General features: G+C 41.9%; 3 protein-coding genes and 1 long non-coding RNA gene across 10 annotated transcripts in view; 2 read left to right on the top strand and 2 right to left on the bottom strand.

Moving 5' to 3' along the window:
* Positions 1-342: 342 nt before the first annotated feature.
* Positions 343-22,163, bottom strand: EXOSC7 (exosome component 7). Of its 2 annotated transcripts, none has more exons than XM_059848219.1 (8): positions 21,852-22,163; positions 20,162-20,263; positions 19,395-19,489; positions 13,822-13,984; positions 9,295-9,365; positions 4,606-4,729; positions 3,502-3,657; positions 343-910 (listed from the first exon to the last, which is right to left on the bottom strand). In XM_059848219.1, exons 1-8 carry the CDS (start codon positions 22,008-22,010, stop codon positions 806-808), a joined length of 975 nt encoding a protein of 324 aa, XP_059704202.1. In that variant the 5' UTR covers positions 22,011-22,163; the 3' UTR covers positions 343-805. The 2 variants fall into 2 exon arrangements, with proteins under 2 accessions (XP_059704202.1, XP_059704207.1); XM_059848224.1 differs by lacking the exon at positions 21,852-22,163 and adding an exon at positions 21,572-21,681.
* Positions 21,938-24,891, top strand: LOC132328423 (uncharacterized). 3 transcript variants are annotated; one of them, XR_009486770.1, is made up of 3 exons: positions 21,938-22,071; positions 23,852-24,069; positions 24,344-24,891. It is a non-coding gene; the product is annotated as an uncharacterized LOC132328423 (long non-coding RNA). The 3 variants fall into 3 exon arrangements; XR_009486771.1 differs by having other exon boundaries at positions 24,280-24,891; XR_009486769.1 differs by having other exon boundaries at positions 23,852-24,891.
* A 701-nt stretch (positions 24,892-25,592) lies between these two features.
* Positions 25,593-26,195, bottom strand: LOC132323741 (proline-rich protein 2-like). The gene has a single exon (XM_059839356.1). The coding sequence runs from the start codon at positions 26,193-26,195 to the stop codon at positions 25,593-25,595; it is 603 nt and encodes a 200-aa protein (XP_059695339.1).
* The window catches only part of ZDHHC3 (zinc finger DHHC-type palmitoyltransferase 3), a 33,950-nt gene continuing 32,824 nt past the window's right edge, over positions 25,835-26,960 (top strand). The window contains exon 1 of one of the 4 annotated variants that reach the window (XM_059848201.1): positions 25,835-25,921. The gene's annotated coding sequence lies outside the window, so the exon portion shown is untranslated. Of the gene's footprint in view, positions 25,926-26,432; positions 26,718-26,960 lie in introns of those variants that run through there. The other 3 variants (XM_059848204.1, XM_059848194.1, XM_059848209.1) reach the window with 3 other exon arrangements.

Raw genomic sequence — 26,960 nt, 5'->3', positions numbered from 1 at the left:
AGATGAAGTATCAGCTTCTTAAAAATCAACTTCTTCCTTTGACTTTTTCCATCTGTTGTCTCTTCCTATCAAGTCAAATAAACACCTCTTACTGTTTGCTGGGCCATCCAATTGATGTAGGGAGGGAATCCACTGCTTTCAACACCTGGTGATGCAACTTGTATCCATGCCTTACCTGTAAGCCTCTGCTTTTCTTTGTGAAGGATTGACAGCCACTATGCTTTTCCAGCTGAATTATCAAACTCTAAAAGAACAGTTCAGTGCCTGCCCCCCTGCTTCCCCTTGTGAGGTAGTTGTAGACAAATCTTGGTTTAAAATATGAATTGTGAACTTGGGACCATGTTGTATTTATAGTAAAATCCAACCATATTTTATTCAAAGAATTGTAAGGTAATTTAAAGGAAGATTTCCATGTAGTGCTGCTCTCATTTGTGCTGCACAAAAGACAGCCCCATATGCATTCTAGAACACAGCAGCTGGTTTACAGAAGTGAAACACATGCAAACAGAATTAAGTGGAAAGTACACCAGTCACTCTGGAAAACAGGCTCAAGCACTTCCCAGGCAACAGCATTAACTGCTGCTGCTGCACTTCCTGGGTGCCAGCAGCTACCCATATGGAAAGCACCTCAAATTACTTATTTGCATTTAACTGTAGCTTTCTTTATGCTTAGTAACATTTTGAAAGCCTCTTAGACAGGAGGATGACTCTACTAGAAGAAAAAAAAATGATAGCCTTCTCTTTATATACAAACTGACAAGATTGTAAAATCTATTAAAAACAGTTTTGAACATTTAATAAAAACTCATCCTAGAAATCCAACTTTTGGTCGTGAAGTCCCCAAATTCTCTTCTTCATCCAAAATCTTCTGAAGGGCTATGTGAAGTGACTTGCCTACTCTTTGTCCTGTCTGCAAAGCAAAGAAAGCAAAACAAACCTGAGACACATGTTTATTTGCAGGAAGACAACTCTTACGGAACACTTCCTTTGATGATTCATATACACCAGCTGGTATCATAAAATATGCTTTTAATTTAGAAAAATAATGGTGGTGAAAGTTTCATTTTAACTTGATTAAGTTTTGGAAAAACATACACAGAAAACCAGTGCTCTCATTCATCAGAGAAGCATTCCACAATCATTAATACCATGTCTGTGCATCGCTGGATCACCCAGGAATAGAAATTAAATTCACAGGAGGCACAAGCACACATTAAAATTAGCCAGCACACAGAGCATGAAGCAATATTCTAGCTGCCAGAGGACAAGAGACACCTGACCAGCAAAGCAGGCTACTAACAGAAAGTTCAGCAGACTCTTCTGAATATGTTCAGAATCAGCAGAGTGAATTTAGGCCAGCTGAACACCCTGTCTTGTGGCCAATGAAGCCCAAAATGCACACTGTTTGCACCACCAAGGCACTCTGTGGGCAGATCCTTCATATGATAAGGATAAGATCCTTCTATTCTGTCCTGTCCAAGGGCCTTAAAGGAGTTAACAGAATGTTTTCCTTACAGAAATAAACTCCAGCAGTGAAAACCCAACAGGAACAGCTCCAGCACTGACCTCTACTCGTCCCACATGCCCAAGTATACTGTGCAAGCTACAGGGCAGGGAAACATTGGGCAGTGGTGAAATGAAGATCTTAAGGCAGTGGTGCTCATTGGAGCTTTCCCAGGGTCTCTCTAAATGACCTGAAATACTGACTGCAAACAGAAATAAAATGCCCACTTCCCCCTAGAGAGCCAAAGGCAGACTATATTAAAATAAGTTTATTGGCTCCTGATGTATGCAGCGAAGCCTCGGCTAGCCATACAGCTGACACAAAACTGTTTCACCTCCTGGTGATAATTACTGAAACTATGCACAAACCTGAAAATAAGCTATATTTTTAACTGAAGAGCCAGGTGCCAGAATATGGCCAGTGGTACCAAAGGAAATTTGGGAAGTGCTTTGATGCATCAGGGCAGCTGTCAATCCTAAAGACCATGAGTCATGCTACATAAATGGTGGGGCACAAGAACTGTTACATCTCTGCACTGGAACAAAGATCACTGCAGCAGTCCAGAATCAAGAAGATAAACTTTCTTCTCCTCAAATGTAGGACAACACCACTCCCCCCAGGTTAAAGTGAGTGGGAACTGTGCAGAGCTTTGGTATTGACCCAACACTGTTGCCATCATATTCCTGCTTGCCTCTCTAGTGGATCAGATCATAAACTCAGTTAAAAAAAAAAAAAAAAAAAAAAAAAAGCCTTATGCTTTTGGCAGCTTCCCAAAACTTTCCCATGAAACTCCCTTCCTAAGGTATGTCCTAGAATGTCTGTTCTCTACCAGTGAGGAAAAACTGAACATCCTCTGACCTTCAGCCAAATCATTCAGGAACAGAGGTGTCAGACATAGGTTACTCAGCTCCTCCATTGGGCATTCCCAGGCCTTTATGTTTTTCTTGATATCCTAATCAGGATGTTGAGTTTAAGGCAGGACCAAACAGATAAGCTCTGACCTTACAGAAAACATCTTGGTTTATTTTTTTTTTTTTTGTGATCAGCTTTATCTCTCACTCCTGCAGAGGAATTAGAGATAACACCTCTCTACCCAGGTAGGGGGGATGAAAGGCATGTTTGAATGCAAATAAAAAGCCCTCTGGTACCACTGGGATAAGCACTCTGGATTGACATAGTGACACAGTCAAGTGCCATATGGTCAGTAATTCCCTCTTGAGACCAACTGTTGTCAAACTTGGCTCCAACTTCAGCATTCCTCACTAGAGCCATGCAGAAATTAGCCACCTCTTGTCTCTAGGAAACAGAGCCAGCTTGAACTATATAATTTTCATTCTGACTTTCAAGTTCAAAATCCATTTCTGTCTCATGCTGAAGGCCAAACTCAGGCATGAGAATTTACACTGGAGAACAGATTTAAGAAGAGCCTGAAGAAGGGCTTAAAATGGATCTTATAGGAATGTGGACAATATCCAGATATTTTTTTGAAGTAGGGACAGATTGTAAACTCAATAAGGAAGTAAAGAAAAACAACAGTAAAATGAGAACAGTACATTTATCATAAAGCAAATGAGTTGTGCTAGAACACCATGCACCACCAATTCCAAACGCCATCTCTACTCTTATAGGGACTTTACCATGTTAGAAGTTTTGCTCTTTCATTCTTTAAAAGTCACAATAGAAGAGGGAACATGTTCTTTAAAAATACTCTCAAAGTTTTTCAGCTTAAGCTTTACTGTCTTACAGCTGTGAAGTACTTGCCTGAAACAAATGTGAGTACCACACATTTCAGGCATCCAGAAGTTTAGACAGTGTCCACTCACACTGGAATCTGTTCCAAAGGAACTGCCTGTGACCTTCACAAAGTCCCTTGTGCAAAGTCCCAAATCAAAGCACCAAGGTCTCTACTCTAAAAGCCCTTATTGGAGCTTTCTGTACACTCAAACTCCAGTTCATCCAGTATCATCCAAGACAGTCAACTGCTCAGCACTCCTTACCTCCATCATTTCAAAAATACTCTCAGGATCCAGGCTACCTTTCCCCACCTTCTTCATAGAAGTGATGGCACCTTTACTGGTCACTGAAATAAGCAGGCTTGCCAAAGAACAGGCTTCTTCCTGAAGGGTAGCATCCACCACGTGCCTATATCCAATCTGCAAGTTAGTGACAAAACAATGCATTAGTTTGCAGTTTTTAAAGCTCCCCCACTGAGAAATCAAACTGTGAATGGTGGCTTTGTTACTTATCTACAGCCTCCCATCCTAAAATTATGTGGTTTTTGGAAATAGTCAGAGACTGACTTAAAAGCACAGGATTTAAAGAGCTTCTGACCCCATATGATGGGTACATAAACAACAGAAGTGAGATAAACATGTCACTATTTCATACTGTTTTCTTTTCTACCATCCTTTTATCTGTATGAAACTCCATATTCACCTTTTCCTGCAACTGTAAGTATAGACTTTGCTCCCTTTAACCTGAAAATTACACATCCCAAGACTCAGGTGAGCCCTCATTTCAGAAATGGCCCCTCTACTATTTATGCAAATTGCTTAAAAGAAATGCCAGCCAAACTCGCAGGTGCCTAAGCCAGTCACTAACACTTGCAATGGAAAATGCAGCACCCATAAAATCCACTGTGTTAGCTGTGTGCTATATATGGAAGACAAAAACCTGTTTGAATGGAAAGGGATGGCATTGCAGCCATGAAAATGGAGTTCTGTCCTCAGCAACAAACACTCAGCATGTAACTCCAGGCAGATCACACAACCTCCACTGCTGAACACAGTGACCTTGTTTTAACATACTGAGATATCTGCTGCTCTGTATCTTAAGCAAGGAGCAGATGAAAAATAATAAACATCTCCTCTGCATGCAAAAAGATGCATTTTAAGAATGCATCAAGTAGAAACCTACAATTCAGAGGTGCAAAATCACTCTTACACAGTGAAAGTTCTTAATTAGGAGGCCAAAGACAAACAAATATATACAAAGAGGACACTGCCCATTTCTGCAACTCTAATTTTATCTCTAGGGAAAAAAAAAAGGCAGGTGAAATTAACAGGAACTGGAGTCTCTAGGCAGAAATTTGTCAGGCTTACTTTGCTTAGTGTGACAATACAGGGCACCTCATCTATGTTGAGTCGAATACAATCATAAGGGTCATCAGACAGCTCAATCTCTTTGGTGCCTTCTTCATCCTCCAGAACACGCACTTTGGGTATTCTGTGGAAACAAAAGGTGCAGAGTCATTGCCAGAAGACACAACAAATACAGCTGTTATACAGTCACAACTCCAGAAAGTCCCTGTTCTTCTAAATGAGGCAAAATGTTTAGCAGAACAGTACAGAATGTGATCAAAGGATTAACAACTCACTCCCCAAGACTACGAAGAAAACACTGTAAGTGGGAAGATATTTAGGATAACATCATCCTATTTACATCATTCAAACAGTTAAAATTTGAGCTGTTGTTTACACTATTACATGGGGAGAAATTAGTTTGGAACTTACACAAATCAGTTCTGAACAATTCTTTGTATGCACCAGAAAGTCATAGATGTACAGGAGACAAATTACCAAGACTGAATCCTTTTGTTCTGTGGTTCCCAACCTTGCAGACAACAGTAGAGTTGTCAGCATTACATCAGTTGCATTGCTTGGCAAAGGTGTGACATTAGTAGGAAATACAAGTAGTAAAGCTGTTCAGGAAAGAATAGCACCAGCTAAAGAGATTTGGGGTGAAGAGAAAAGGTGACATTAGTAAAATCCTTTCTCTAGCAAATTGAGAAGATTGGCAAGATACTCTACTGGTTCTAAGGACAGGTATACAAGCAATATGTAACATATCAGGAGGAAGAAGTGATGAAAACCCAGGCAGAAATCCAAGAAATGCTTTCTTCTCAGTTGTAAATGATGAGCTCTCTCCCAAATGAGCTAGACAGGCTCTTTATGGCTCCTTATCAGTCGTACATACATTTTATTTGTGATAGCCATCTAATGGAAGTTGTACAGGATGATTTAAGGCAGTTTCCTTGGCATAGTGAATAAAGTAATTTAAAATAATTTAGTAGAAGATGGTATCTCAAGCTGCCAAGAGTGTCAGCATCTTATACACCCTCATTTATCCAGGTGCCTGCTAGGATGGAGTACTGACTGAGAGACTTGGCATTACTAGCCAGTAAAACACACACAGAGCTCACCCACACTACTCTCTCTTTCACACATTTGCACATGAAAACAAAGTATTTCAAGATGTCCCAAGACAGCTAACTTCAGTAACCACAATCTGGTTTTATGTTAGTGTTTTGCAGTAGCACTGTGTTTTATAACTAGACTCTGGAGGTTACACTCTTTTATGCCCTCTGCAACAAATCTCTTCTTTTAAAAGAGGAGATATGGACTCATTTAATGAGTATTTCCCCCCACCAACATAAAGTGATTTTGATTAATTGATCCTTGGAAGAGTTGGAAGAGTATTTTAGTTGTTTGGGGCTAGTACTTCAAAACAGCTAACCCTGCTCCAGTGACAACAAATTCCCTACAAGCACACTGGTCTAAGCCAACCCAAAACTAAGACTTTGAGTAAGCAGAACAATTGTGATGAGCACTTTTTCCAGAAATGAAACTCCAAATGTTTCAACTCATTAGAAATGCATCAAAGCCTATTTTCAAGTTTAAAATATTCCATTAGAAGTTGATGGAATAAAGTCACAAAGTGACTAACCCTCAAGCTACACAGGACAATGGACAACACTAGACAACAGAAAGAGGTGCACCTGCCAGAGTTTAAAAAACAAAGCGAGATTTTCAGAAAATCTATGAGATTAAGCAATTTTTAACTCCAACATAAAATGGCTTTGAAACCAGAGCAGTATTTGTCTGCAAGAAAAAGTTGCCAGAATTAATATCTGAAAAATGCCTGCAAGGAGCTTTTTTGGCCAAGAACAGATGAGAGGTGTAAATTAGAAATACTGCAAAGGCAAAAAGATCAGACACAAGCATCACAGTTGCATAAAACGGGGGTATATGGACACAAAAAGTATGCAAAGTGAATGGGGCACAAAGCTTCTCCAGAACACTCTGGACTTCCTCTCCCAGCTTGTGAATATTCATCTTAAGAAACAGCTGTACATGATTACTTTGCAACTTTTATTTTTCTATTTTGATTCCTTCAACTAATCAGAGATCTGTACAGCAAGACTCAGTCCTGTAACAAACAGTGCTCTTTTCTTTGTGTGCAGACCCAGATGTCACAAATGCAGAACCAGTCCCACCCTTCCAAGGAGGCACTGGTTCTGCCTCTACCATGCTGTGCAGCAAAAACCTTGGTGTCTGCAAGGCTGTTGTGTTCTAAACGTTGTTGGTTTTGTAACTTGCCTATTTTCTGCAGCCTCGGGTTACAAGTAGGCACATTCCACGGGACCAAGTTTAATGTCCTGACACAGTAGCTAGCTGCACATTTTGCAATATCTACTTCCATCATTAATAAATCCATCCTCAAACATCTGGGAGACATGGGTAAGAAGAAAGCCTGGTATCTGCTATCTTGTGCACATGATCTTGACGGTAGCTTTTAGAACTCCATGAACAATGCAAAACTGTGCAGAGTTTTGTTTTAAATATTCCCCCTAAACCAGTTCTATTGTCATTGTTCCATGCCTGAAGGGGAGAGAACAAGTCAGGTCAGGCATTCAAAGGATTTAAATCCCCTAAGTCTTGAAGAAAATTCCTTAAGTTGTGATGTTGGATTTACTTAGCTCTAAAGCAAGATGGGTCCACAGATATTACAAAAATGCTTAGAGCAAGATTTTACATTGAAGCTGAAGTTTTCAAATGCCTATCTGAATATCTAAAATTTTGTAGCTTCAAAGAAACAACAGCAGCTTGAGCTCCCTGCTCTTTGTTCCAATGCTCTAGTCAAGGCTGGCAAAGATCTGAAAACATTTAGAACAAAAACTTAGTTGTAAGCAAAGTAGGAAAAGCAAGTAAGAGTCAAAGAGGGGACACATTTAGAACACAGTTCAGAACACTTAATCTGAAGCAATCTTCAAACTGACATCTTTTCTTGTTTGGAGAATAATACTTTATAGAGAACAGGCAGCTACCCTTAAACAACCTTGTGTCAATCCAAAGAAAGCCCAGTAGCTACAAAGGGAAAGGGAGAGAAAAAAGTGAATGAGGACAACAAGTTTTCACTTTGAATTTCACCTCTTGACTTTCTGAGCTTGCATGAGATGAGCTGTACTAGCATTCCCTGCTCAAATCAACAAGATAGAGTTTTCAAAGGGAAAAAAATCAACAGGCAGTGTCTTACTGTACCACATTTTGAAATGACAATCAACTTCAACTAGACTCGTGATGTTTGCCCTCAGCTTAAAGATTGTATAAAGGACACAGTTGTCAGAGGACTAAAAATAAGTAAGAAACATTAAAATAATTACACCCTCCATCATGTTGTCCACGTTCTTTTATTCACTTATTTAATTCACTACTTTTTATATGATCATCTCTCTTTATTCTGGTTAAAGTAAGAAAAAAGACCTAGTTATCTTATAAATAAAGTATGAGCTGTGGATCTGCAAAACAACTCAACTGTTTTAACTGTATGACTTTTGCATCCTGGCAACTGACACACAGAAATACAGGCATTTCTTCTTCTTACTGTACTGCCAACTCCTTTGTGAGCCATTACATTTCCAAAAGTATTTCTTAATGTTATAAAAGCAATTTACCGTTAAAAGTTACTGCTGAGAACTTGATTAACATGAGAAATTTATACAACACATACAATTTCTAGTCTCAGATGGATAAGTCTCCCCTTATCCCTTCTGAAGTGTTTATAACCTGATATACTCCCTGTCTTCAAAAGCTTATTTTCCTCTTTTTGCATGTACTTTTCCAGATCTAGTACTGTGCCTCAATTCCCTGATAAATAAATGACTAGCAGATCTCTAATTAATGCTGAAGAACAATTTGAGGTCCACTTTTAAAACATTTATGCTTGTAGAAGTCTAGGTTTCAAACCTCTACCAGCTATTTTTACCATGTAAGTTTTCTAGCAAAGCTATTCACTAGGTTGTTTTTCTCAAGGGTGCTATAAAACTCTGCATTCTCTTTCACCTACAGACAAAGAAAATAAAAACAACAGAAAAAACAGTAATGAGTCTTATTAAAAACACACAGAGAAGACTTGCATCATTCATTCTAGTAGATTGTATTTTCCCATTCTTTGAATTAGAATGCATGGAGCTAAGTTCTTCTAAAGACACATCGTCTTCCGCTCTCCACAATCTGTCACTACCAATTTTTTCCTCTTGGTTTTAAAAAGAACTCTAAGCTGACAGTTAATGAGAACAAAATCAAAAGTGGAAAACCAGGGCTAATTACAATCAGTAGTCACACTGACAGAGGGCTTCTTATTCAGGAGCATCATATATCAGTAAATACTTCTTATTTCAAACCCACAAGGCATCAACACCAAGGACTCCAAATACTTGCAACAAAACCATATGGTCAACACTACTTTTGTGGATCTGGCTACAACAAAATTTATACTGTGAACGTGACTGTGCATAACATGCAATATGACACTTGATCATCAGAAACGGAATTAAAAGAACATTAGTTCATGGTACTTGCATGCAAATGAGTGCTTTGTATCTGAATGCAAGCTGTCTTGGGAACTTATTTAAATAATTAAGCATTAAAAATGTTTTGCTAACAGAGAGAATGTTTCTCTTCCACTTCCCATGCCACTTCTACCCACATGAAATAAGATCTGTGTTTTACCTTGTGTTAAAGAGAGCTGCCTTCACTGCGATAGAGATTGCATCAAAGATGTTCCCACCACATTCCAATAACTGGGGAGGAAAAGAAGAATCTCTTTAAAAGAAAATCAGGCTAGCATTTTTAAATGAAGCCTTTATTTTATTTGAACCTACTTGAAAAGGAAGAAAATTTACTACCAGAACAGGTTTTTGAAAAACAAAGTTGTCTTTAAAGCCTATCTATGAAAAGAAACAGATAGGAAATTAAGATTTCAGCTAACTGTATTATACATGCAAAATAGAAGAGTTAATGCACGTCATAATGAAATTAATGATAAAATTTAATAATAGAAGCTGAAATGAAACCACCAGTGTTCTTAATCTTCTTGTGCTAAGGTTCTGATCTAGACTATGGCCAGAATACCCTTTATAAACTCATCACATTAATTCTTTAGTATTAAATTAAGCCAATCTATTTTCTATGTTTCATTTCTATATTTCAAAGAAGAGCCTTTTTAAAAAAATATCAGATGGACAAAACCAACTGGGAGAATTGCTTTAACAGAAGAAACACACACTGTCACTGAGAACATGGTATGGAAAGCAAGTTATGTAAGGTGTAGTTATGAAGGCACATCATGATTTATTCTCTTTATGGGAAAGAGTCATTGCCAGGTTTATCTCACAGCTGAAAGTGATCCAAGGAGAGCCTGATGTCAGAGTCTTGCAAATGAGTGTTATCAACAAGTGAAGTGTGTGGAGGGAGCCTAGCTCAGCTTCTCCCCATGAAGACCGGGAGAACAGCAGTCAAAGGGAAAAGCAGCACTGCATACAAGGTAAAAAAGGAGGGCTCCCCATACCACTAATACCTTCTGCAGACTGCCAGGCAAGTCAGAGATGTGTCTGTCCATAGCCTACTGTCACTTCTCTGACAAGCTCAGCTCCCAGCTGCCAGTACTATTTCCTGAGGACACACACACACACACAGAGCAGGCATTTGGATCTACTTCAGCAAGAACATATGGATGCTTCTCTGTGACATCAGTCTATGCTGTATGATGAGAGCAAAACATGTTTTGCAATCCTGATTACATTGATTGTTCTTCAAAATTTATTTAAAAATGAGATAAACTCCTGCACAGGGAGTAAATCATAAACTAGATATTCTGTAAAGACAGTTACTTTTTATGAAGACAGACTGAATAGTGTAAAAAGAATGACAAAAAGTTGGGATAGAAAGCTAAATACAAAGGTGATTAGATTATTTCTTTGCAAGCAGCTGCTGGATACAGAGAGGTTGCCCCTTTCAGTCGTTATTGGATTTTACTCGATAACACAATAAGCCCCACAATATCTGTGTTATTAAAACACAATAATGGGATGTGCCTGCACTGTTGCTAGGCTTGTGTTCAGGCTGCTGTTCTAAAGCCTTATCTGTACTACAGTGGCTCCTAGAGGCAAGGAACACTACCTGCACAGAGCATGGTGCGACAATTCCCCCACAAAGAAATGTCATTTGTACTGACATCCTCTCCATTTATTTAATTATTTTTAGGACTAAGAAAGTCAGCACAACTGTGAGTTATGGGAAGCAGAGAGGTCTTTTCTGCTTTTAATTTACTGATATGCAAGTGAAAAAGTTATGGGAAAGAAAAGATAACAGATTATTGACCTAACCTTATTCAGAGAAGCTTTTCCCTCCAAAAGTAGATTCCTAACTTCTTTTTAATCAGACTGGGAGCAGGGGAGGGGGAAATAGAAAAGATGAGGAAATCCTGGAAGGTGCTCAGTAGTGAACTGCAAAAATTTCAAGAGAAACTAATGTACCATGTCCTCCTGACACAATCTACTGTGACTGGATAGGGAATGATAAGAGATTGCACACTTTGATTCTCCTGCTGGGGCAAGTTATGGGGAGAAGGTTATACATATATATCAAAACTCACTCAAAAATGCCTAAAAGATTCTTATTTCTGACATCAATAGCTTGCTTAGAAAAGGAAGAAATTGAGGGAAACACAGAGAGGGTGAGAACAGGCCTTTGTGGTACTCCATGTTGATAAGCTACTATTTGGAAGTGGAACGCCTTCCATTATTAAAAAAGAATGCATATACTCTGAAAGATCAAGGTATATATTCTCCACCTTTGACACATGTATCTCAATTTGTCCATGTGCCTGCATCTTTGTGGTGTGCAAGGCTGAAGATATTTTTTTCCATTCTGCTTCTACAGAATTATAGCATTTCCCAAGTACACTGACCACTAGAAAATATTTGAGAAATGTTTTTAATTGATAAAGCTTTTGCATGACTGCAAAACACACTATTTTCTCTTTTGAGGTGGCATGTGTCAAATTTTGTTTACACACAGGAGCTGAATATAGGTGTTTCAATCAAACTGCACATGGCTAAATTGTGTAGGAATGGAGTATTTCCAGGCTCATAACATTTTTTCTCTCTTTTGGAATGAGAGACTTCCAGACAAGTACCTTCACATCTGACTGCAAGGTACCAGTATTTTCAGTTTTATGACAGATTTGAGGTTTATTTTCCCTCCAATTTAACTATGCAATGCAAACACCAATGTAAAGAATTTCCAGGAATTCTGAAGGAAAATATCACCCAAAGGACTCTCTATGAGTGTTGTTTTTATATTCAGAATCTGTCTCCCTCAAATGACGAATAATATGAGTTGCTCCTTTTATTAGCCCAAGTGTCATCCTTAAACCACACTCTATAAAAAGTAGAATTCTATAGCAATGATTCAGCAACAGCAGCTTCAGGAAAATCTGTAGGTGTCAAGCACCTACACTAGCACATGTAATATGATCACATGCTATCACATGTCTACTGTTTGGAAAAGGAAATATTACAAGTATGTCCAAAAAGTGAAAATACAGAGGGAAAAAAAAAAAAAGGTGGGGGTAGAACAGTGTAAGAGAGAAATATTAACAGTATCTTGTTCTAACTGTACCAACCGCTCTTCAATGGCTCACACACAAAATCCCTGCAGAATGAATATAACATCAAAAAGACTCATCAAGTTTAGAGTCGTAATTATGAACCTGCAACAGATTTTTATTGGCACTGTAAAAAGAGGTAAATGTAAAATTCCTCAGATAACATAGTGATGCCTTGATGCCCTGATGTTCATAATTCTGATACAATCAGTAGCATGAAAACATGGAGGCTCTTTTTCTCTGTAACTGTGGACAATCAACAAATCTGTCCAGGAAGAATCAGATAATGACCAGCTATATCTCAAACAAAAGCTATACAGAACAGTGTGTGTGTGTGTGTGTGTGTGTGTGTGTGTGTATGTGTATACACAGAGAAGCAGACTGCTTTATGAAAGCCTTTGTTTATGCAGTGCCTATGCAATGGTAAGCAGCATGTTGCTTAAATAAGCACTGCATTTAATATTCTGTACCTCTGCTTGTAATTACCCAGTAACTAAAGGCCCCAGTGTGATTTCTCAGAACTAACACTTCATTCTCCATTAAACCTTGCCAAGCTGCAATAAGCCAGTGACTTGGGCTGTTAAAGCACTCAGCAGAGGTACAAATTCCATCATTTTGTAGCTGGACTGTTGTACCATATCTACTATAATTAGGCTAATGCTACTGCTTTTTAAATACCTTGTGAACTAATTTTCACATTTATTTAGGTCTTAGTCTAAATGCTCCTGTATTGTTCAACATATCCCTGTATTTAATTTTCTGGCTGTTCAGCTTAACATTTTGCACATTATTTCACAGACCCTAATGGATTCCTGTAATATCCCTTAACATATTTTCACTTCCAAATTTGATAAAGAGAAACTCAACTTTGGACCAATAAGAATTGGAAATAACGTTCAGGAGAGTCTGACTTGCAGACTTCTATTGAAATCCCCATGACAGAGTGCTTTAAATGCAGCATATTTGGAAATTGAGCTGCTGCATGCATCAGATTTGTACGTATAAAATTCAGTGTCCATTATTGTCATGGGAACAAATATTCAGTTTATCCTCTATGTTTAATGCACATATACAACTTTCATCGAAGAGCACCTTGGCTAAACCTAGCTTTTGCCAAAAAAGTTTCTATTTTACTTCATTAGTAGTGATAATAATTAGTAGTGATAAGAGTACAAAGAACCAGACAGATGGACAGTTCTGTTAGGGCTAACATATACCCTTGATAATTTACATTCACTTGAACAATGCATTTGCTGTTACACCTAGCTTGGAAAAAAAGTTTACCCTTCTTTGGTGGCAATTTCCTTGTCAGTATAAGATCACTGATTTTTATCTGAGACACATTCAGAGTATTCAATGTTTTATTAGTTCTGCAGTAGAACATCAGAATCAAGAAGAGTAGAAAAGGAGCAAGCTGAAATTAGTGATTAACTACCATAAGTAGATGGAAAAGTGCCATCCATGCTGTGATACATTATATCACATAATGAGAAGCTTTCTTTTAAACAAAGAAATACAGAAGGTTATGCTAAGTCAGTCTCTGCCTTAGAAACATTTTGCTGAATCTTAGTTTTCATTTCTGTACTTACCAATACATCCACATAGAGAACCCAGCAGTGCTCTTTGGGATTAATACAAAGGGATTTCAAGTCTACACTGTTTTCGCAGCTGAATACTCTGTATAGTGTATTTGCTATATCTGTGCCAAGTTCTTCTCCTCCCCGGCCTTCCAACTCAGGAGAATTTGAAGAACTAGATAAAGAAAGAAAAGAATACTTTCACTTGTGAAGCAGCAAATACCCAAAGAATATTTCTTAAATATAGAGCATTAAAAATATCTAAGGATTTATTTGTATAAGAATAGGCATCCTATCTGAAAAGGAATTATTTCCATTTTGCATAAGAGAAGGTTTTGATGCAGATAATACACTGACATTTTGTTACAAATACTAACTAAATCCCACTACTATCTTCAGTTCCCCAGTTATAATTAAAGTAAAATTTGGTGAATTCTCTCAAAGATCATTTCTTAAGCACTTTCACCTTCTATCACCTCAACTCTTAAAAAAAAAAAAAAAAAAAGGGATATCTGTATTAAGTTCACAACAGCTACCAAGACAGCCTAGTGAGAGTTGAATGTTCAATTATAAAGAGATTGGCTAAGAAGAGACAGATATGATGATATGACAAGAAGAATACTAATTTCTTGTAAGTAACATGACTGCCTGACCTTAATTGGTAATTTCTTTACTGAGTGTATTGCCTGCTATCAAGCCCCTCAAAGAAAGCATGCCATTACTCTCTACAGCCTATGGAGAACAGCAACTAAACAACATCTTTTCCTGAAGGGATTTGACAAAGTGTGTACTCTTCACTTCCCTGATTCCAATGTAACAAACTATTTATGAGCAGTCATGCAAGAAAGTCCTTGGGTGCTGGGGCCTGCTACACAGCTAAAAACTTCTAACAATAAAAGAAAACAAGCCTACAAAAAAAACCCCCTAAAAACAAAAAACAAAACAAACCCAAAAACCCAAACCAAACCAACCACCCAGACAAAAAAACACAAACAAACAAAAGCCAAACCAAACTAAGCAAACAAAGCCCACCCCAAACCTAACAAAAAATGCCTTGCCTCCAAAGAACAATCAAACAGAGCATAAATGTCCAGAGATGCACATACAGCAAAACAATGAGCAAATTTTCCAAAGCCAGCCTCTGGTTTATAGAGAGGGCAAGAATATTCTCAAGCAGTGGTCCTGTAGCAGCATTGCAAATCCTTCTGGGGTCGGCTGTCTGTCTCTGCCCCCAGACACGCTTAGGATGGTTCTTGCACGCTGGGCTTCAAAGGATGAGACTGGACGCTAGGTTTTTTCAGTCTTCAGTTTGTTTATTATCTCTTATCTAAAAAGTCCTTTTCCCTGCCTGAAGGATCTGACCAGCACGGCAGCCAAAGGCACTCTGCCCACCCCTAAGGCGGCTGCATCTTTTATAACAAAAACTACGTATATCATATTTACATTTTTGTCCCCAATACCTATCATCTTCGTCACTAAGTACACCCTCATCCCAGACCAATCCACAAGTGCCAACACCACCCCAGAAGATGGAAGACAGGAAGAAGAAGGAAAAGCCTGGTGGCACACCCTGATTCCTCCATCTTGTCTCTACAACCCCCCTGTACCAAAACCCCAAAATTTGTAATTCACCCTATAATAATATCTTCCCTTCACTATTTACACCTGAGCGGTTCTCGCATGTTCCATTTCCTCATACATCGGTGGCACATCTCTAGATGGATCAAAATCAAGCCACCAAGTGCTTTTGGCAACATTCCAGGACTCCCGAGCCCCCCAAGGGTTCTCTCGGTAGCTCTGGACATCAGGAGTGATGTGCTGAGCTCCCACAAATCCTGTTTTAAAATAAACCAGTCAGAGCTCCACCAAATTAATTTCTCATTAGAGAACACATCAAAGGAAGTGGTTACACAGAAGCAGTTTTGGTCTGTTCAAAATCTGTAATGGCCACGCCCTGTATTCTCCTGGCGGGGCACATCACAGGGCAAATTTCTCATGTATGTTTTGTGTCTATATGATGATACAAAACACCAGGAATACAAAAATACAGCAGAAAACTAAGTCTTGGAATATAACCCCTTCACCTTTAAAAAAAACTCCAAACAACTAAAGATTCACATGATCAAGGTGTGACTTAAACCATCAAGTGAGCTGTGCCAATAATACTGCAGAATCTATAAGCTTACATATAATTATCCACTATTATCCTTACCTCACAGTAACTCTCCCAAGTTGTTGTTTTGCAGAGCTGATGAAAACTCAGAATGCCAGGAAGAACTACTGGATTTTACAGAAGTTATTTACTGCTACTAGAAACAGATAGCACTGCACACGCTTAAAAAGACAAAGAAACATTACTGCCAATTAAGCACCAATCTACACTTCCAAACTATATTTGCCATGTGAATAAGCACTGCAAGTGTGACACACAGTATTATTCAGGGTTTTTAGACACCAATTTTATGAGATAGGATCTGATCTAAGTAAAACTCAGTGCTGAGTCAGGTGTTCAGGTTGTATTAAACAAGCACTTATCCATGGAAGGCAGCTTTTATGCAAGCTAACAAGATCACTCTGTTTAAGCCATAGTTTTGCAAGCATTATGATCCCTATGGCAAGTTGCAAGAATTGTGCAAACTTCAATCTATGCCTCATTATTATTTCTAAACACAAAGTTTTATCAAATGTTGTATTTTTTGATTATGATTGGATGCTTTCTTTGACAGTGAGTAGAAATAACCTAAGACTCAATTGGAATATCACTGTACATTTCACTGCATCTTAATTCCAGTACCATTTTAACACTTCATTTCCTTGCAATCAAAATGAAATAAAGAAGCAAGGCTAGCAGGATATTATTGTAACTATTTGGTAAATACTGCCACCTAATGCCTACAGACTTCTGCAGTAACTTACACTGGGCAAAATTTGGAAAGAGGATTCTAAACAGACTAGAAAATGACAAAAAACTTGGCTTATGGAAAACAGAAAGAACTTAGTAGTGGTACAGAACTTCTACACCCAAGCAGCATGTAACTTTCAAGACTATCAAAATCATTTCAGTGTCACATTGCCTAACCATCAGAGATTCCTCTTGGAGCATAGTGATGCTTCCATCACTCTACTCAGATATCTACTGAATTTCAAAACTCCTCCTGTTGCCAGTCAAAATCTTTCTGTTGCAACAGTTAAACATTCCTCACTGATTGCTCAGGCCAGTAATACATTGTAATCTACAGATGCTCGGATCAGGAAAGATACATTCCTTTCTTCCCTAATTCCACAAACAAAATCTGATACATTCAAGGAATTCAGATGTCTGCTTTTCTTGTTGTTTCTATTTCTTACAGTTTGAAAGTGATAAATCAGATCAGCCAGAAAACTCAAACGTGATACAAGCAGACATAGCAGTCTTTCAGCATCAAGGGCCAGGATGAATGTCTTCTCCAGTGATGCAAGCCATTAAGAATACCACACATATTAGGGCATAGACTTGTTTTATGATAATTAATTTCTAGAATCACAAACCAGTGCCCCAAAAATCATCCCCTCCAGAGATTCGCATTAAAGTCTGTCTCAAAATGGGACTAAGTGTGCTCCTCAGATTTCAGGTAAAGGACTCAGGGCAGAATAAAGAGAAATAGAAGTTTGGAGCAGAGAATTATACACATGATCCAGCAAATGATTATTTTCATCAGTAAAAGAAACCATGAAATTTTTGGGAAATGAGCATTTTAAGACAAAAAATGAGTTTTTATTTTTAGCTTCAACAATATAATAGCCAAATAGAACACACAGGAACTTCACCAGAAGATTCAGGGTATGGAATTCTGCTCAGTTACTACCACTCAGTGGCAGTCTGGCAAAGCATCAGGGTACTGACAGCAGCCTGTTCCCCCTGACAGAGGAAGCTGCCTCCACTTCACTTTTTGTCATTTGCATCTTTCTGGAAGCTAAAGAACTTTAGCTTGGGGCACCTTTCCCCGTGCCACAAGCATGTGACAAGTGACTACAATCCTCTAAATCTCAGGCCCTTGGATCCTGTTGTCACAGAAATTAAAGATTACTTATTTCCTGAACTGACTAAATCCAACTGCCAAAGATTGATGCACATCTCCCTCCCATCCCATGAAGCAGAGATTAACAGAAAATACAACTGAACATTAATCTAATGAGTTGAAGATTTTCTAATATCTATTTCCATACACAACAAGTATCACAGAATTGCCACATGTCCACAGACCACTTTTTTTAGGAATGAAATCTCCTTGCTGTCAGTGGACTTTCTTCATATAGAGACAACCAGAAAAAAGCCCCAAAACAATAAACATGTACCATTTAAGACACTACATACACGAGTTCTAACAGCAGGACCACACTCAAGATGATCTTCCCATCTGATATTTTTTGAACAGCAATTGTAAACAAACTATCAATTCACAGAAGAGTGCTTTCCTTTAAAGCATAAGTTTCCACAGTTAACTAGAACATACTGATGTACAGAGGTAGTCTTAGGTAAGGCTGCATAAAGTGACATACCAATGTTAAGGCAGATATAGACAATTAGGTCAGAAAGATTATCAGAGATACACTTAGTACCTCTCATACCTTAGCTTTAACAATGGTATATTGGTTTAATGTCAGAGTAGCAACATTCTTTTGTTTTTAATAAAAATTTAAAGAGATGTCATGTGCAAAGCAGCCAACTTGACAATGCCAAGGCTTTTATGAGAGGTCCCCAAAGCAATTTAAATCATAAAGAACAGTTTTGGGTAAGTCTGCAAGACATGGATACTGTAGTCTCAGGCTGCAGACAATTTAGACTAACACTGAGATGTCACTGCGCTATCACAGAACAACCTGAAAACAAGAGTTCTCAGTTTGCTTCTAGGCTTCTCCCATAATTCAAACACTGTCAAGACTGAAAGGATAAACAACAGTCCATTTGTAGCAAAATGCAAGAAATCTGATTAAAAACAAACACCCTTTTAGTTAATGAAAGATGGATTCACTCATAAATATATAACTAAAATTTCTAATAAGTTTTTGCACCTGAAATTTACACTGGGGTTTTTTCTTTTTTTTTTTTTTTTAATTAAGAAATTTTGTAATAAACACACTTCAAACTTTTTCCACTGCTTTAACAGAAAAAGTGAGCAATCTGTAAAGTAAAGTACAGCCTGTAATGGTCAATTCTTTTCTTCCAACTTACTTTCTTTGAAAGATTTTCCTATTCTATCATGGTAAAAACAACAGCTAGACATTTTGCTCATGAAGTCTGGTTCCAAGCATGTGTACTTGAACCATTACCCTTTTCCAGCTGCAGTGATGCTATGCAATTTGGGATTGTTTTATTTAACCTGTTTTCATTCTTTAATTCCTGCTGATTTGCTTCTTTTGGGTTTGCAGGACCAGCAGAAAATTTCTCAACATTCACTGCTACTGAAATGGTAAAATGTTTCTATTACTCAAACCCCTAGAGGAGGTTAGTGGAATGAAGGCATAAACTTCTGAAGAATGGCAAGACCTGATTAGTCATGTATTCCAAATATTAGATCTATTTCATTCTTTTCTAGTATACTAACCAGTCAACAAAAAATTCCAGGTAGCCTTCATCTGGTTTCTCCAACTTCGGTGTCCCCATTTCAGCTTTTATGCCTACCAAGATATCAGTTTCTCCCTATTAAAACAAAAACACATCACACAACTGTAATAAGTACAGAACTACTTCTTTAATTTAAATATCTATGGTAAGCTGACATTTCTACCTTTCAGTTATCAAATCATTCTATCAGCATGAACTTAAAATAACGTTTTCCGTAAAAAACAAAAGGCTTTAGAAGGACAATATTAAGTGTAAGAAGATTCTTCAAACTATTACCATACATATCACCTGTCTCTAGGTCAAAAAGACTCTTAATATCCAAGACTACTTCTGTCATTTTGGTTCTGTAAACAACTTTTTCTGCAGAACCTTCATAATGGTGCACAGTACATTTAACTTCTTCTTCTTCAGTCAACATGTTAGAAATAGTTTTGCTTCGTTTTAAAGGAATAGAAATTTTTGCCTCTCCCAGGAACTAGGCACAACAGTGACTTCAGTTTTCAAGATTAAATGCTAGATTAATTCAGACTGAAGGCTGCCAAGGCAATTTACAGTAAATCCAGCTCAAGCCAGCCTGAACTAATTATACATCCTGCCATTATTACCATATCACATAGTTTCAGTTACTGCTATACACATACGTGTTATTGCACACACAAACCTATCTACAAATAGCATCAGATTAACTAGTCACATGAACAAGCAATTTCATCAGCAAGGTACCCAAACCCTAAGAAATTTACCTACCAGCTTTACTCTTGCAGATCCACTTGTGTTTGATACAACATCTGTTTCTACTTCTGCACATCTGTAGTCTTCACAGCCTCGACCATCTACACGAAGGTCTTCCTAAGTATGACAAACAATATATTGCTAAGGGAATCAGTAATGAAAAGTAAAACCAAACCAAACAAACAAACAAACCCCACCCCAAACAAAAACTGTGAGACTTTAAACTTTCCTTCTTCTATACCAAATGCAGCAGCAAAAAGGATATAAAAGCAACAGCTTGTAGTTTCACCATGGAATACAAAAGAACCAACTATACTTTTTCATTTATATCTCATTTACGTAGAGCTTGGAACAAGCAATCTGCAGGCAGACATGAATTGCACCAAGTCCCTCTAATTCCCAAAAGAAAGCTTCAGCTTTCAAAACTGTAAAGGTCTTGGCTTTAAGTGGTACTTTACCTAACACAACAGAGCTCTTTCCTGGGATAGGCAAGTTCTGTACTTTTACATCAGTAATTAGGACCGACCCCAGCAGACAAAAATAATACACCAGCCTTCCAAATGCTTTCATCCATTTGTATTCGACAAACAGGCACTATGCATCCTCTGATAGCTAGTTCCCATAAAACCAGGCTGTTTTTCAGTAAATTTCAGTAAGAATACAGTTCTTTTATCTTTGGGGCTTCTCCTTAAGCACCTTTCACTCTTCCTCCTTTGTCCACTCATGTTCCTTTGCTAAGTTACAGGCTAAAACTTTATCCAATGGCAATAACTTGAGGAAGAGCCAGGGAAGAGCAAGGAAAGAGGAGCAAATGGGGACAGAAGGATATTAAGCTCTTAGAGAGCATCCAAAGGAGGGCAATGAAGATAGTGAAGGGCCTTGAGGGGAAGTCGTTTGAAGAGATGCTGAGGTCACTTGATCTGTACAGCCTGGAGGAGACTGAGGGGAGACCTCACTGCACTCTACAACTTCCTCATGAGAGGAAGAGGACGGGCAGGCACTGATCTCTGTGGTGACCAGTGACAAGACCCGAGGGAACGGCCTGAAGTTGTGTCAGGAGAGGCACAGGCTGGACATCGAGAAAAGGTTTTTGACCCTTAGGGTGGCTGGGCACTGGAAAAGGCTCTTCAGGGAAGTGGTCACAACACCAATCTCGACAGAGCTCAAGAAGCATTTGGACAAGCACGTGCTGTGACTCTTGGGGTGCTCTGTGCAGGGCCAGGAGTGGAAGTCAGGATATTATGTGATTCTGTGAAACAAATCCATGTCCCGCTCTCAGCCTGCTTCCCGTTCCGATGCTCGGTGTGCTGTGATGATCACTACTCCAGAGGTTCGCCACCAGACACAACGGGGGAGGGCTCCCTCCGTCCCTCCCTCCTTCCCAGCCTAACTCTCTCCCTGCCGCCCGGCGCCCGCCCCCGGTACCTGCACGCCGTGCACGATGTAGAGCTTCTCCGCCTCGCTCAGCACCACGGACGCCATTCCCGCCGCCTCCCGCCCGCACCTGCGCAGTGCCCCGCTTCCTCCCTGCCTTCCTGCCTGCCCGCCCGCCTTCCATCCGCCCGCCACAGCGGGGAAGCTGCCGGCTATCCAGAGCTGGTGTCCCGCCCGCCCAGCCGGCACCGGCATCTCACAGCGAGGGCTCCCCTTGCCTGGTGGCGAAGCGGGGGGTGCAGCCGGGAAGCCACAGAAGCCTTTCACGTACCGCTCTGGACGCGGTACCCGCTGGGCACACCGCGCCCGGAAAACGTCCCGTCCAAGAAGCTGACCCTCGTGGTAAAAACAAAGCTCCCGCTCTCTGCCGAAAGCTCCTCCAGGAGGCTGTGGAAATATCCCGGTGCACAGAAATGGATCGTGTAGTCATAGTTCTCTGCGTTTCCTCATTTTCCTTGCGGAGTTTTTAACCTCAGAAAGGTCCAAGCGAGGTGCGGTGCGGGGAAGGCTGGTGCGGGAGCAGGGAATTCTTAGGAGATTCTCTTGGTCCTGTGCCAGATATTGCTGGGAAAGCGGCGTGGGAAATGTGATTAAAAACTCGCGCTATATATTAAAACAATAATTAAGGGTTGGGCTTTTTTGACAGCCTTAATTGAAAGTTTCATAACAGTCATTAATGTAAGTTTGCTTGCTTTTTTGCACAGCTCCTGTGTGATAATTTTCTGAGTATTTTAAAAGATGCTATCTTGACTTCACGCTGATGCTTGCTTGGCTAAAAATGATCCATGGCTCCCAAGGATTACTCAGCACACTGCCAGCGTTTATCCAGCTTTTTAAAACTCCTTGTTTAATCAAATGTACAAAGCATTCCTGGCTGTGCCTTCCTGAGCACGTGGCATGATGCAGAGGGAGCAAAATTCAAGAGCGATGGATGGTTTTGGGAGTTTTAGCCTGGTCTGGTCCCACTGGCAGGCTCCTTATCAATCAGCAGCTGGGGCAGAGTGGATGCATTTTTGGGACTCTTCCCACAGCTTACCTGCATCTGAAAGGTGCCACACTGCCTGCACACTAGGGTTGTATGGGGATTGCTTACTGCTTCTTGGTGGGGAGAGCCAGCAGTGGAGCCTGGTAGAGCTGGGAGCTTGGGTAGCTTGTCCTCCTCATTCCTCCTAGGGAGGTGAGCAGGGTCTCCTTGCTGGCCCACAGGAGTGCCAGACAAAGGCAGTGCCCATGCATGAAAGGCCCTGGTTTGTATGTTCTCTCTAAAATAGCATCTGCCAGTGTTGCTGTCCAGCACAGCCCAACCCTTCATTTGGCTTGCAGTGCAATACTTGTGTCCTCACATTGCATGGTGTGAACCAAACAACAAGTAAGGAGAAATCAGAAACTCTCTGAAGATATGAGTGAATTCTTGATCTGAAGCAGTGTTAATGCAGAGGCATCCTATGATTTCCACTGGGAGCATAGGGAGATGACATTCTGGCTCTCCTCTTACTTCCTGACTCTCATGGCTTAGCCCACAGCAGCTAACAGTTACAATTGCCAGGAAAGAGTGTTAATTTTTTTCCCACTTCTGCCCCACCAGCTTGGAGTCTACTTAATGTTAGTCAAATTCTTGCATAGTCCAGAGGCTCAGCTAGCAAATCTTGTTCACATGCAAACAGCAGTTATTTTTAAGGTGGGAGGAGCCCAGGCTTGGCTCATTTTTCCTCAGGGAGGGCAGAAGGCAACCGCTTGCCCTAAAGAGCACTTCTGAGGACATTCAAATTCCGGCACAAGGCAGTAGTGAAGCTTATCATACAAAAAAGGATGCCACTTGTTTCTTGGGTTTGTTGGGGTTTGTATGTTGGTTTTTTTTTTTTTTAACAAAGGAAAAGCAGTATCTTTTAACTTCATTGTGGTAAATGAATGATGTATCTTGGCCCATGTCATGGTTTGACACTGGCTAAACACCACGCACCCATGAAAGCTGTTTGCTGATCTTCTCTTGCTCAGCTGGGCAGAGGAGACAAAAAAAAATAATGAAAGGCTTATGAGTTGAGATAAGGACTGAGAGAAAACACTCTAAGGGCAAAACAGGTTAAAATTTAAAGGTATAAAGTAAATCTAATATTAACAGACTAAGAAGAGGATAATGAGAAGTAAAATAATCCTTTAAAACACCATTTTTCCCCCCAGCCCCTCTCTCTTTCCCACCAACAGTGCAGGGAGACAGGGTGTGGGGGTTTTGGTCAGATTGTCACTTGAGATTTTTTTTTTCTGTTTGTTCAGGGAGAGGAGTCTTTGCTATGCCCTGGGGTCCCTCCCATGAGCAAACAGTCTTTTTGAAACTGCTGTGGTGTGGATCACTCATCCACGGGGTGCAGTCCTCTAAGGATAGGCTGTTCTAGTTTGGAAGCAAGGGCCCTCTCTGTCTCTGGAAGCAGGGGCCCTCTCCATTCGGGTCTCCCACTGGATTGCAGTTTTCCCAGACATCCACCTGCTCCAGCGTAAGTACTTCTGTCATAGGCTTTGAGTGATCTCTGTATCCCCCATGGACCTCATGGGCTGCAGGGGGACAGCCTGCTTTACCACAGTCCTCACCACGGCCTGCAGAGGAGTCTCAGCTCTGGCACTTGGAGCACCTCCTCCCCTTCTTTTTCCACTGACCTGGGCACCGCCCTCTTGTTCTCCCTCACTTCCTCCTCTTCTCTGACTAGGAGAAAAACAGCTGCTTGTAGGTACCATGGCAAACAAGTTCCACCAATTCAAAGATTCTTGCAGGATCCTACAGTGCTCAGAGGTTGATCTCGTCTAAGTTTCACATCGGGGAGTCGCTCGCCATGTTTTCTCCACCGGCTTGGTGGCTGCCACAGCACTGGTGCTATAGAGTGCCTCTCCTCATGTGGGGCACCAGCAAGGAGGAGCCACCACCACTGCCACCCCTGCCCTTCTGGACAATTGGCGAGGGGCAGCCAAGCAGGCAAGGCTCACTGTGGGCTGCACCCAGATGGCAATGGCCATGGTGCACTGCCGTGTGTGTGCCGGGATGGCCCCAGTGGCACCGCCTTGCCACCCCTGGAAAAAACTGCCGGTGTGCTGTTTTGATTTTCTTCTTAAATATGTCATCACAGAGGCGTTACCAACCTCTCCAATTGGGTCAGCACCACGTTCATCTTCGGAGCTACCAGAGATTGGCTCTGTCAGATGTGGTGGAAGCTTCTAGCAGCTTCTCACAGAAGCCACTTCTGGCCTTCCCCCACTACCAAAAAAAACAGGCTGTGCCAAAACAACACAGCCCAAATAAAGCCAGCCTCAGGCAACCCCCTGAATTGAGAAGATTTGCACTGCATGATTAATACCTGGGCAAGGCCAAAAAGGCTGGAAGCAGTGGCTTGACGTAGACAGTGTCAATCAAACAGCCCTTGCTCTTGCTCCGACATGCCACCTGCAGTGGAGTGCTCTGTCACAGAATCACAGAATGGGTATGATTGGAATGGACCACTGTGGGTGATCTGGTCCAACCTCCCTGATCAAGCAGGGCTATCCTAGAGCACACGGCACAGGATTGTTCTTGAGTATCTCCAGTGAGGCAGACTCTACAACCTCTTTGTACAACTTCTTCCAGTGTGTGGTCACCCACACAGTAAAGAAGTCCTCATGTTCAGGTGGAACTTCCTGTGCATCAGTTTCTGCCCACTAGCTCGCATCCTGGTGCTTGGAACCACTGAGAGGAGCCCGGCTCCATCTGTTTGGCACACCCGCATGCCCCTCCTTTTAGCCATTTATTATGATGTCCCTTCTCAGTAGTCTCTTCTCGAGGCTCAACTCCCTCAGCTTTTCCTCTTAAGAATGATACTCCGGTCCCCCAAACATCCTCACCGCTCTGCACATTACGGCCCCTCCTTGGGTGCCAACAGATTCTGAATACCTGCAAACCAAAACTACCCTGAACCTGCCTGGGGCTCAGAGGTGCCCACTGAGGCAGAACCATCTGTTCCCATCTCAAAACAAGAAAGTATGGGGTTTTTCCTCACAAAACGCGCATTTCCCCCCCAGGCACCCGCACGCCCGGGCCGTTAACGCGCAGTGGGCACAGGCGGTCCGCAGCCGCACCGGGCCAGCCGCCGCTGCCGTCCGTGGGCCGGGGAGCCCTTGGCGGGGCGGGGAAGGGCAGGGCCGGGACGCGCTGCCTCCCGCCGCCGCCGTTCACTTCCTGGTTCCTCCCGGCGGCCGCTCCACCTCCGCGCAAGGGGCGGGCGGGCGGGCGGCGGAAGGGGGGGTGCGGTGCCGTGCCGTGCCGCTGCCGGCGCGGGGGCGGCGGGGCGCGCCGGACCCGCGGCGGCGGCGGCGGCCACTGGGGTAGGTGGGTGCGACTGACAGCGCGGGGCGGGGGGTGCTGGGGGGCGGGCAGGTGTGTGCGCTGGCGGAGCGGGGCGGGAGCGGGAACTGGGAGCACAGAGCTGGGAACCGGGAGAGGGCCGCCGGTGGATGCCATCCCGCCGCCGCCTGCGCCGCTGCACCAGCCGCTCCCCGGCCCCGCCGCTGTCCCCGGTATCCCCGGCCCGCGCGGCCCCCGGCCGTACGGGAGCCCGGGGGTGGCGCGGCCGCCCAAGGGCCGCGCGGTGCTCCGCATCCCTCGGCGGGGCCCCGGCCAGGGCCGGGCGGCGGGTCGTGTCCCGCAGCGGCGTCCCCGGGACCTGTGGGCATCGGTCGGGAAACGGGCGGAGGGCTCCCGCTCTCACCTCGCCGCCTTCCAGCGCTGGGCTTTAAATTCTGGGAAGCTGAACACATTAAATGATAGCGTGCTAAATACGCGGTTTAGGTCTGCTCCGCGGCCTTTCGGAGCAGCGTTGAGTCTCCTCGGCAGGAAATTTGAAGTCGGAGCCTCCAGTGATTTCGTCAGGGTCCTGTGACCTGTCAGTGGATTGCAGTGGTCCTGTAATTTGCTAATGCGTTGCAGCGATGGGACGTGCCCGCCAGCGAGCAGCTGGACAGCGAGTGGAGCTGACCCTGTCGCTTCCGAGGTGGCCCTGGTCACCAGGCGTGTGGCTGCGGCTGTCCGATGGCCCCATCGGCCAGGTGCGCCCCCGGCATCGGGAGTAATCCGTGGCGAAAGCATGGCGCTGTGATGTGGCGGGTTTAGTTGAAATGGATGGTGAGTTTTACGTGTCAGTAGCAAGCGGTCCGGACTGGTTTAGAACGGTAGCTTCTAAGTGTTACTGGAGTTTTTCTGTAAGGTAAATTTTTAGAAGAAGCAAGAGTTCACGATGGCTCATTAGAAAATAGTCTTCAAGAAAACAATCAAGAAAACAGGCCTTGGGGAGGAGGGGGCAGCAGTCTGGTCCCTGATGGGCTCTCCTCTTGGTGTGTACCATTGAGGTATGTGGGATGGACAGCA

Source organism: Haemorhous mexicanus, chromosome 1, assembly GCF_027477595.1.
Source record: "Haemorhous mexicanus isolate bHaeMex1 chromosome 1, bHaeMex1.pri, whole genome shotgun sequence".
Classification (NCBI taxonomy): domain Eukaryota; kingdom Metazoa; phylum Chordata; class Aves; order Passeriformes; family Fringillidae; genus Haemorhous; species Haemorhous mexicanus.
Note: the sequence above shows the minus strand (reverse complement) of the source record. Positions and strands in the feature narration are given on the sequence as shown.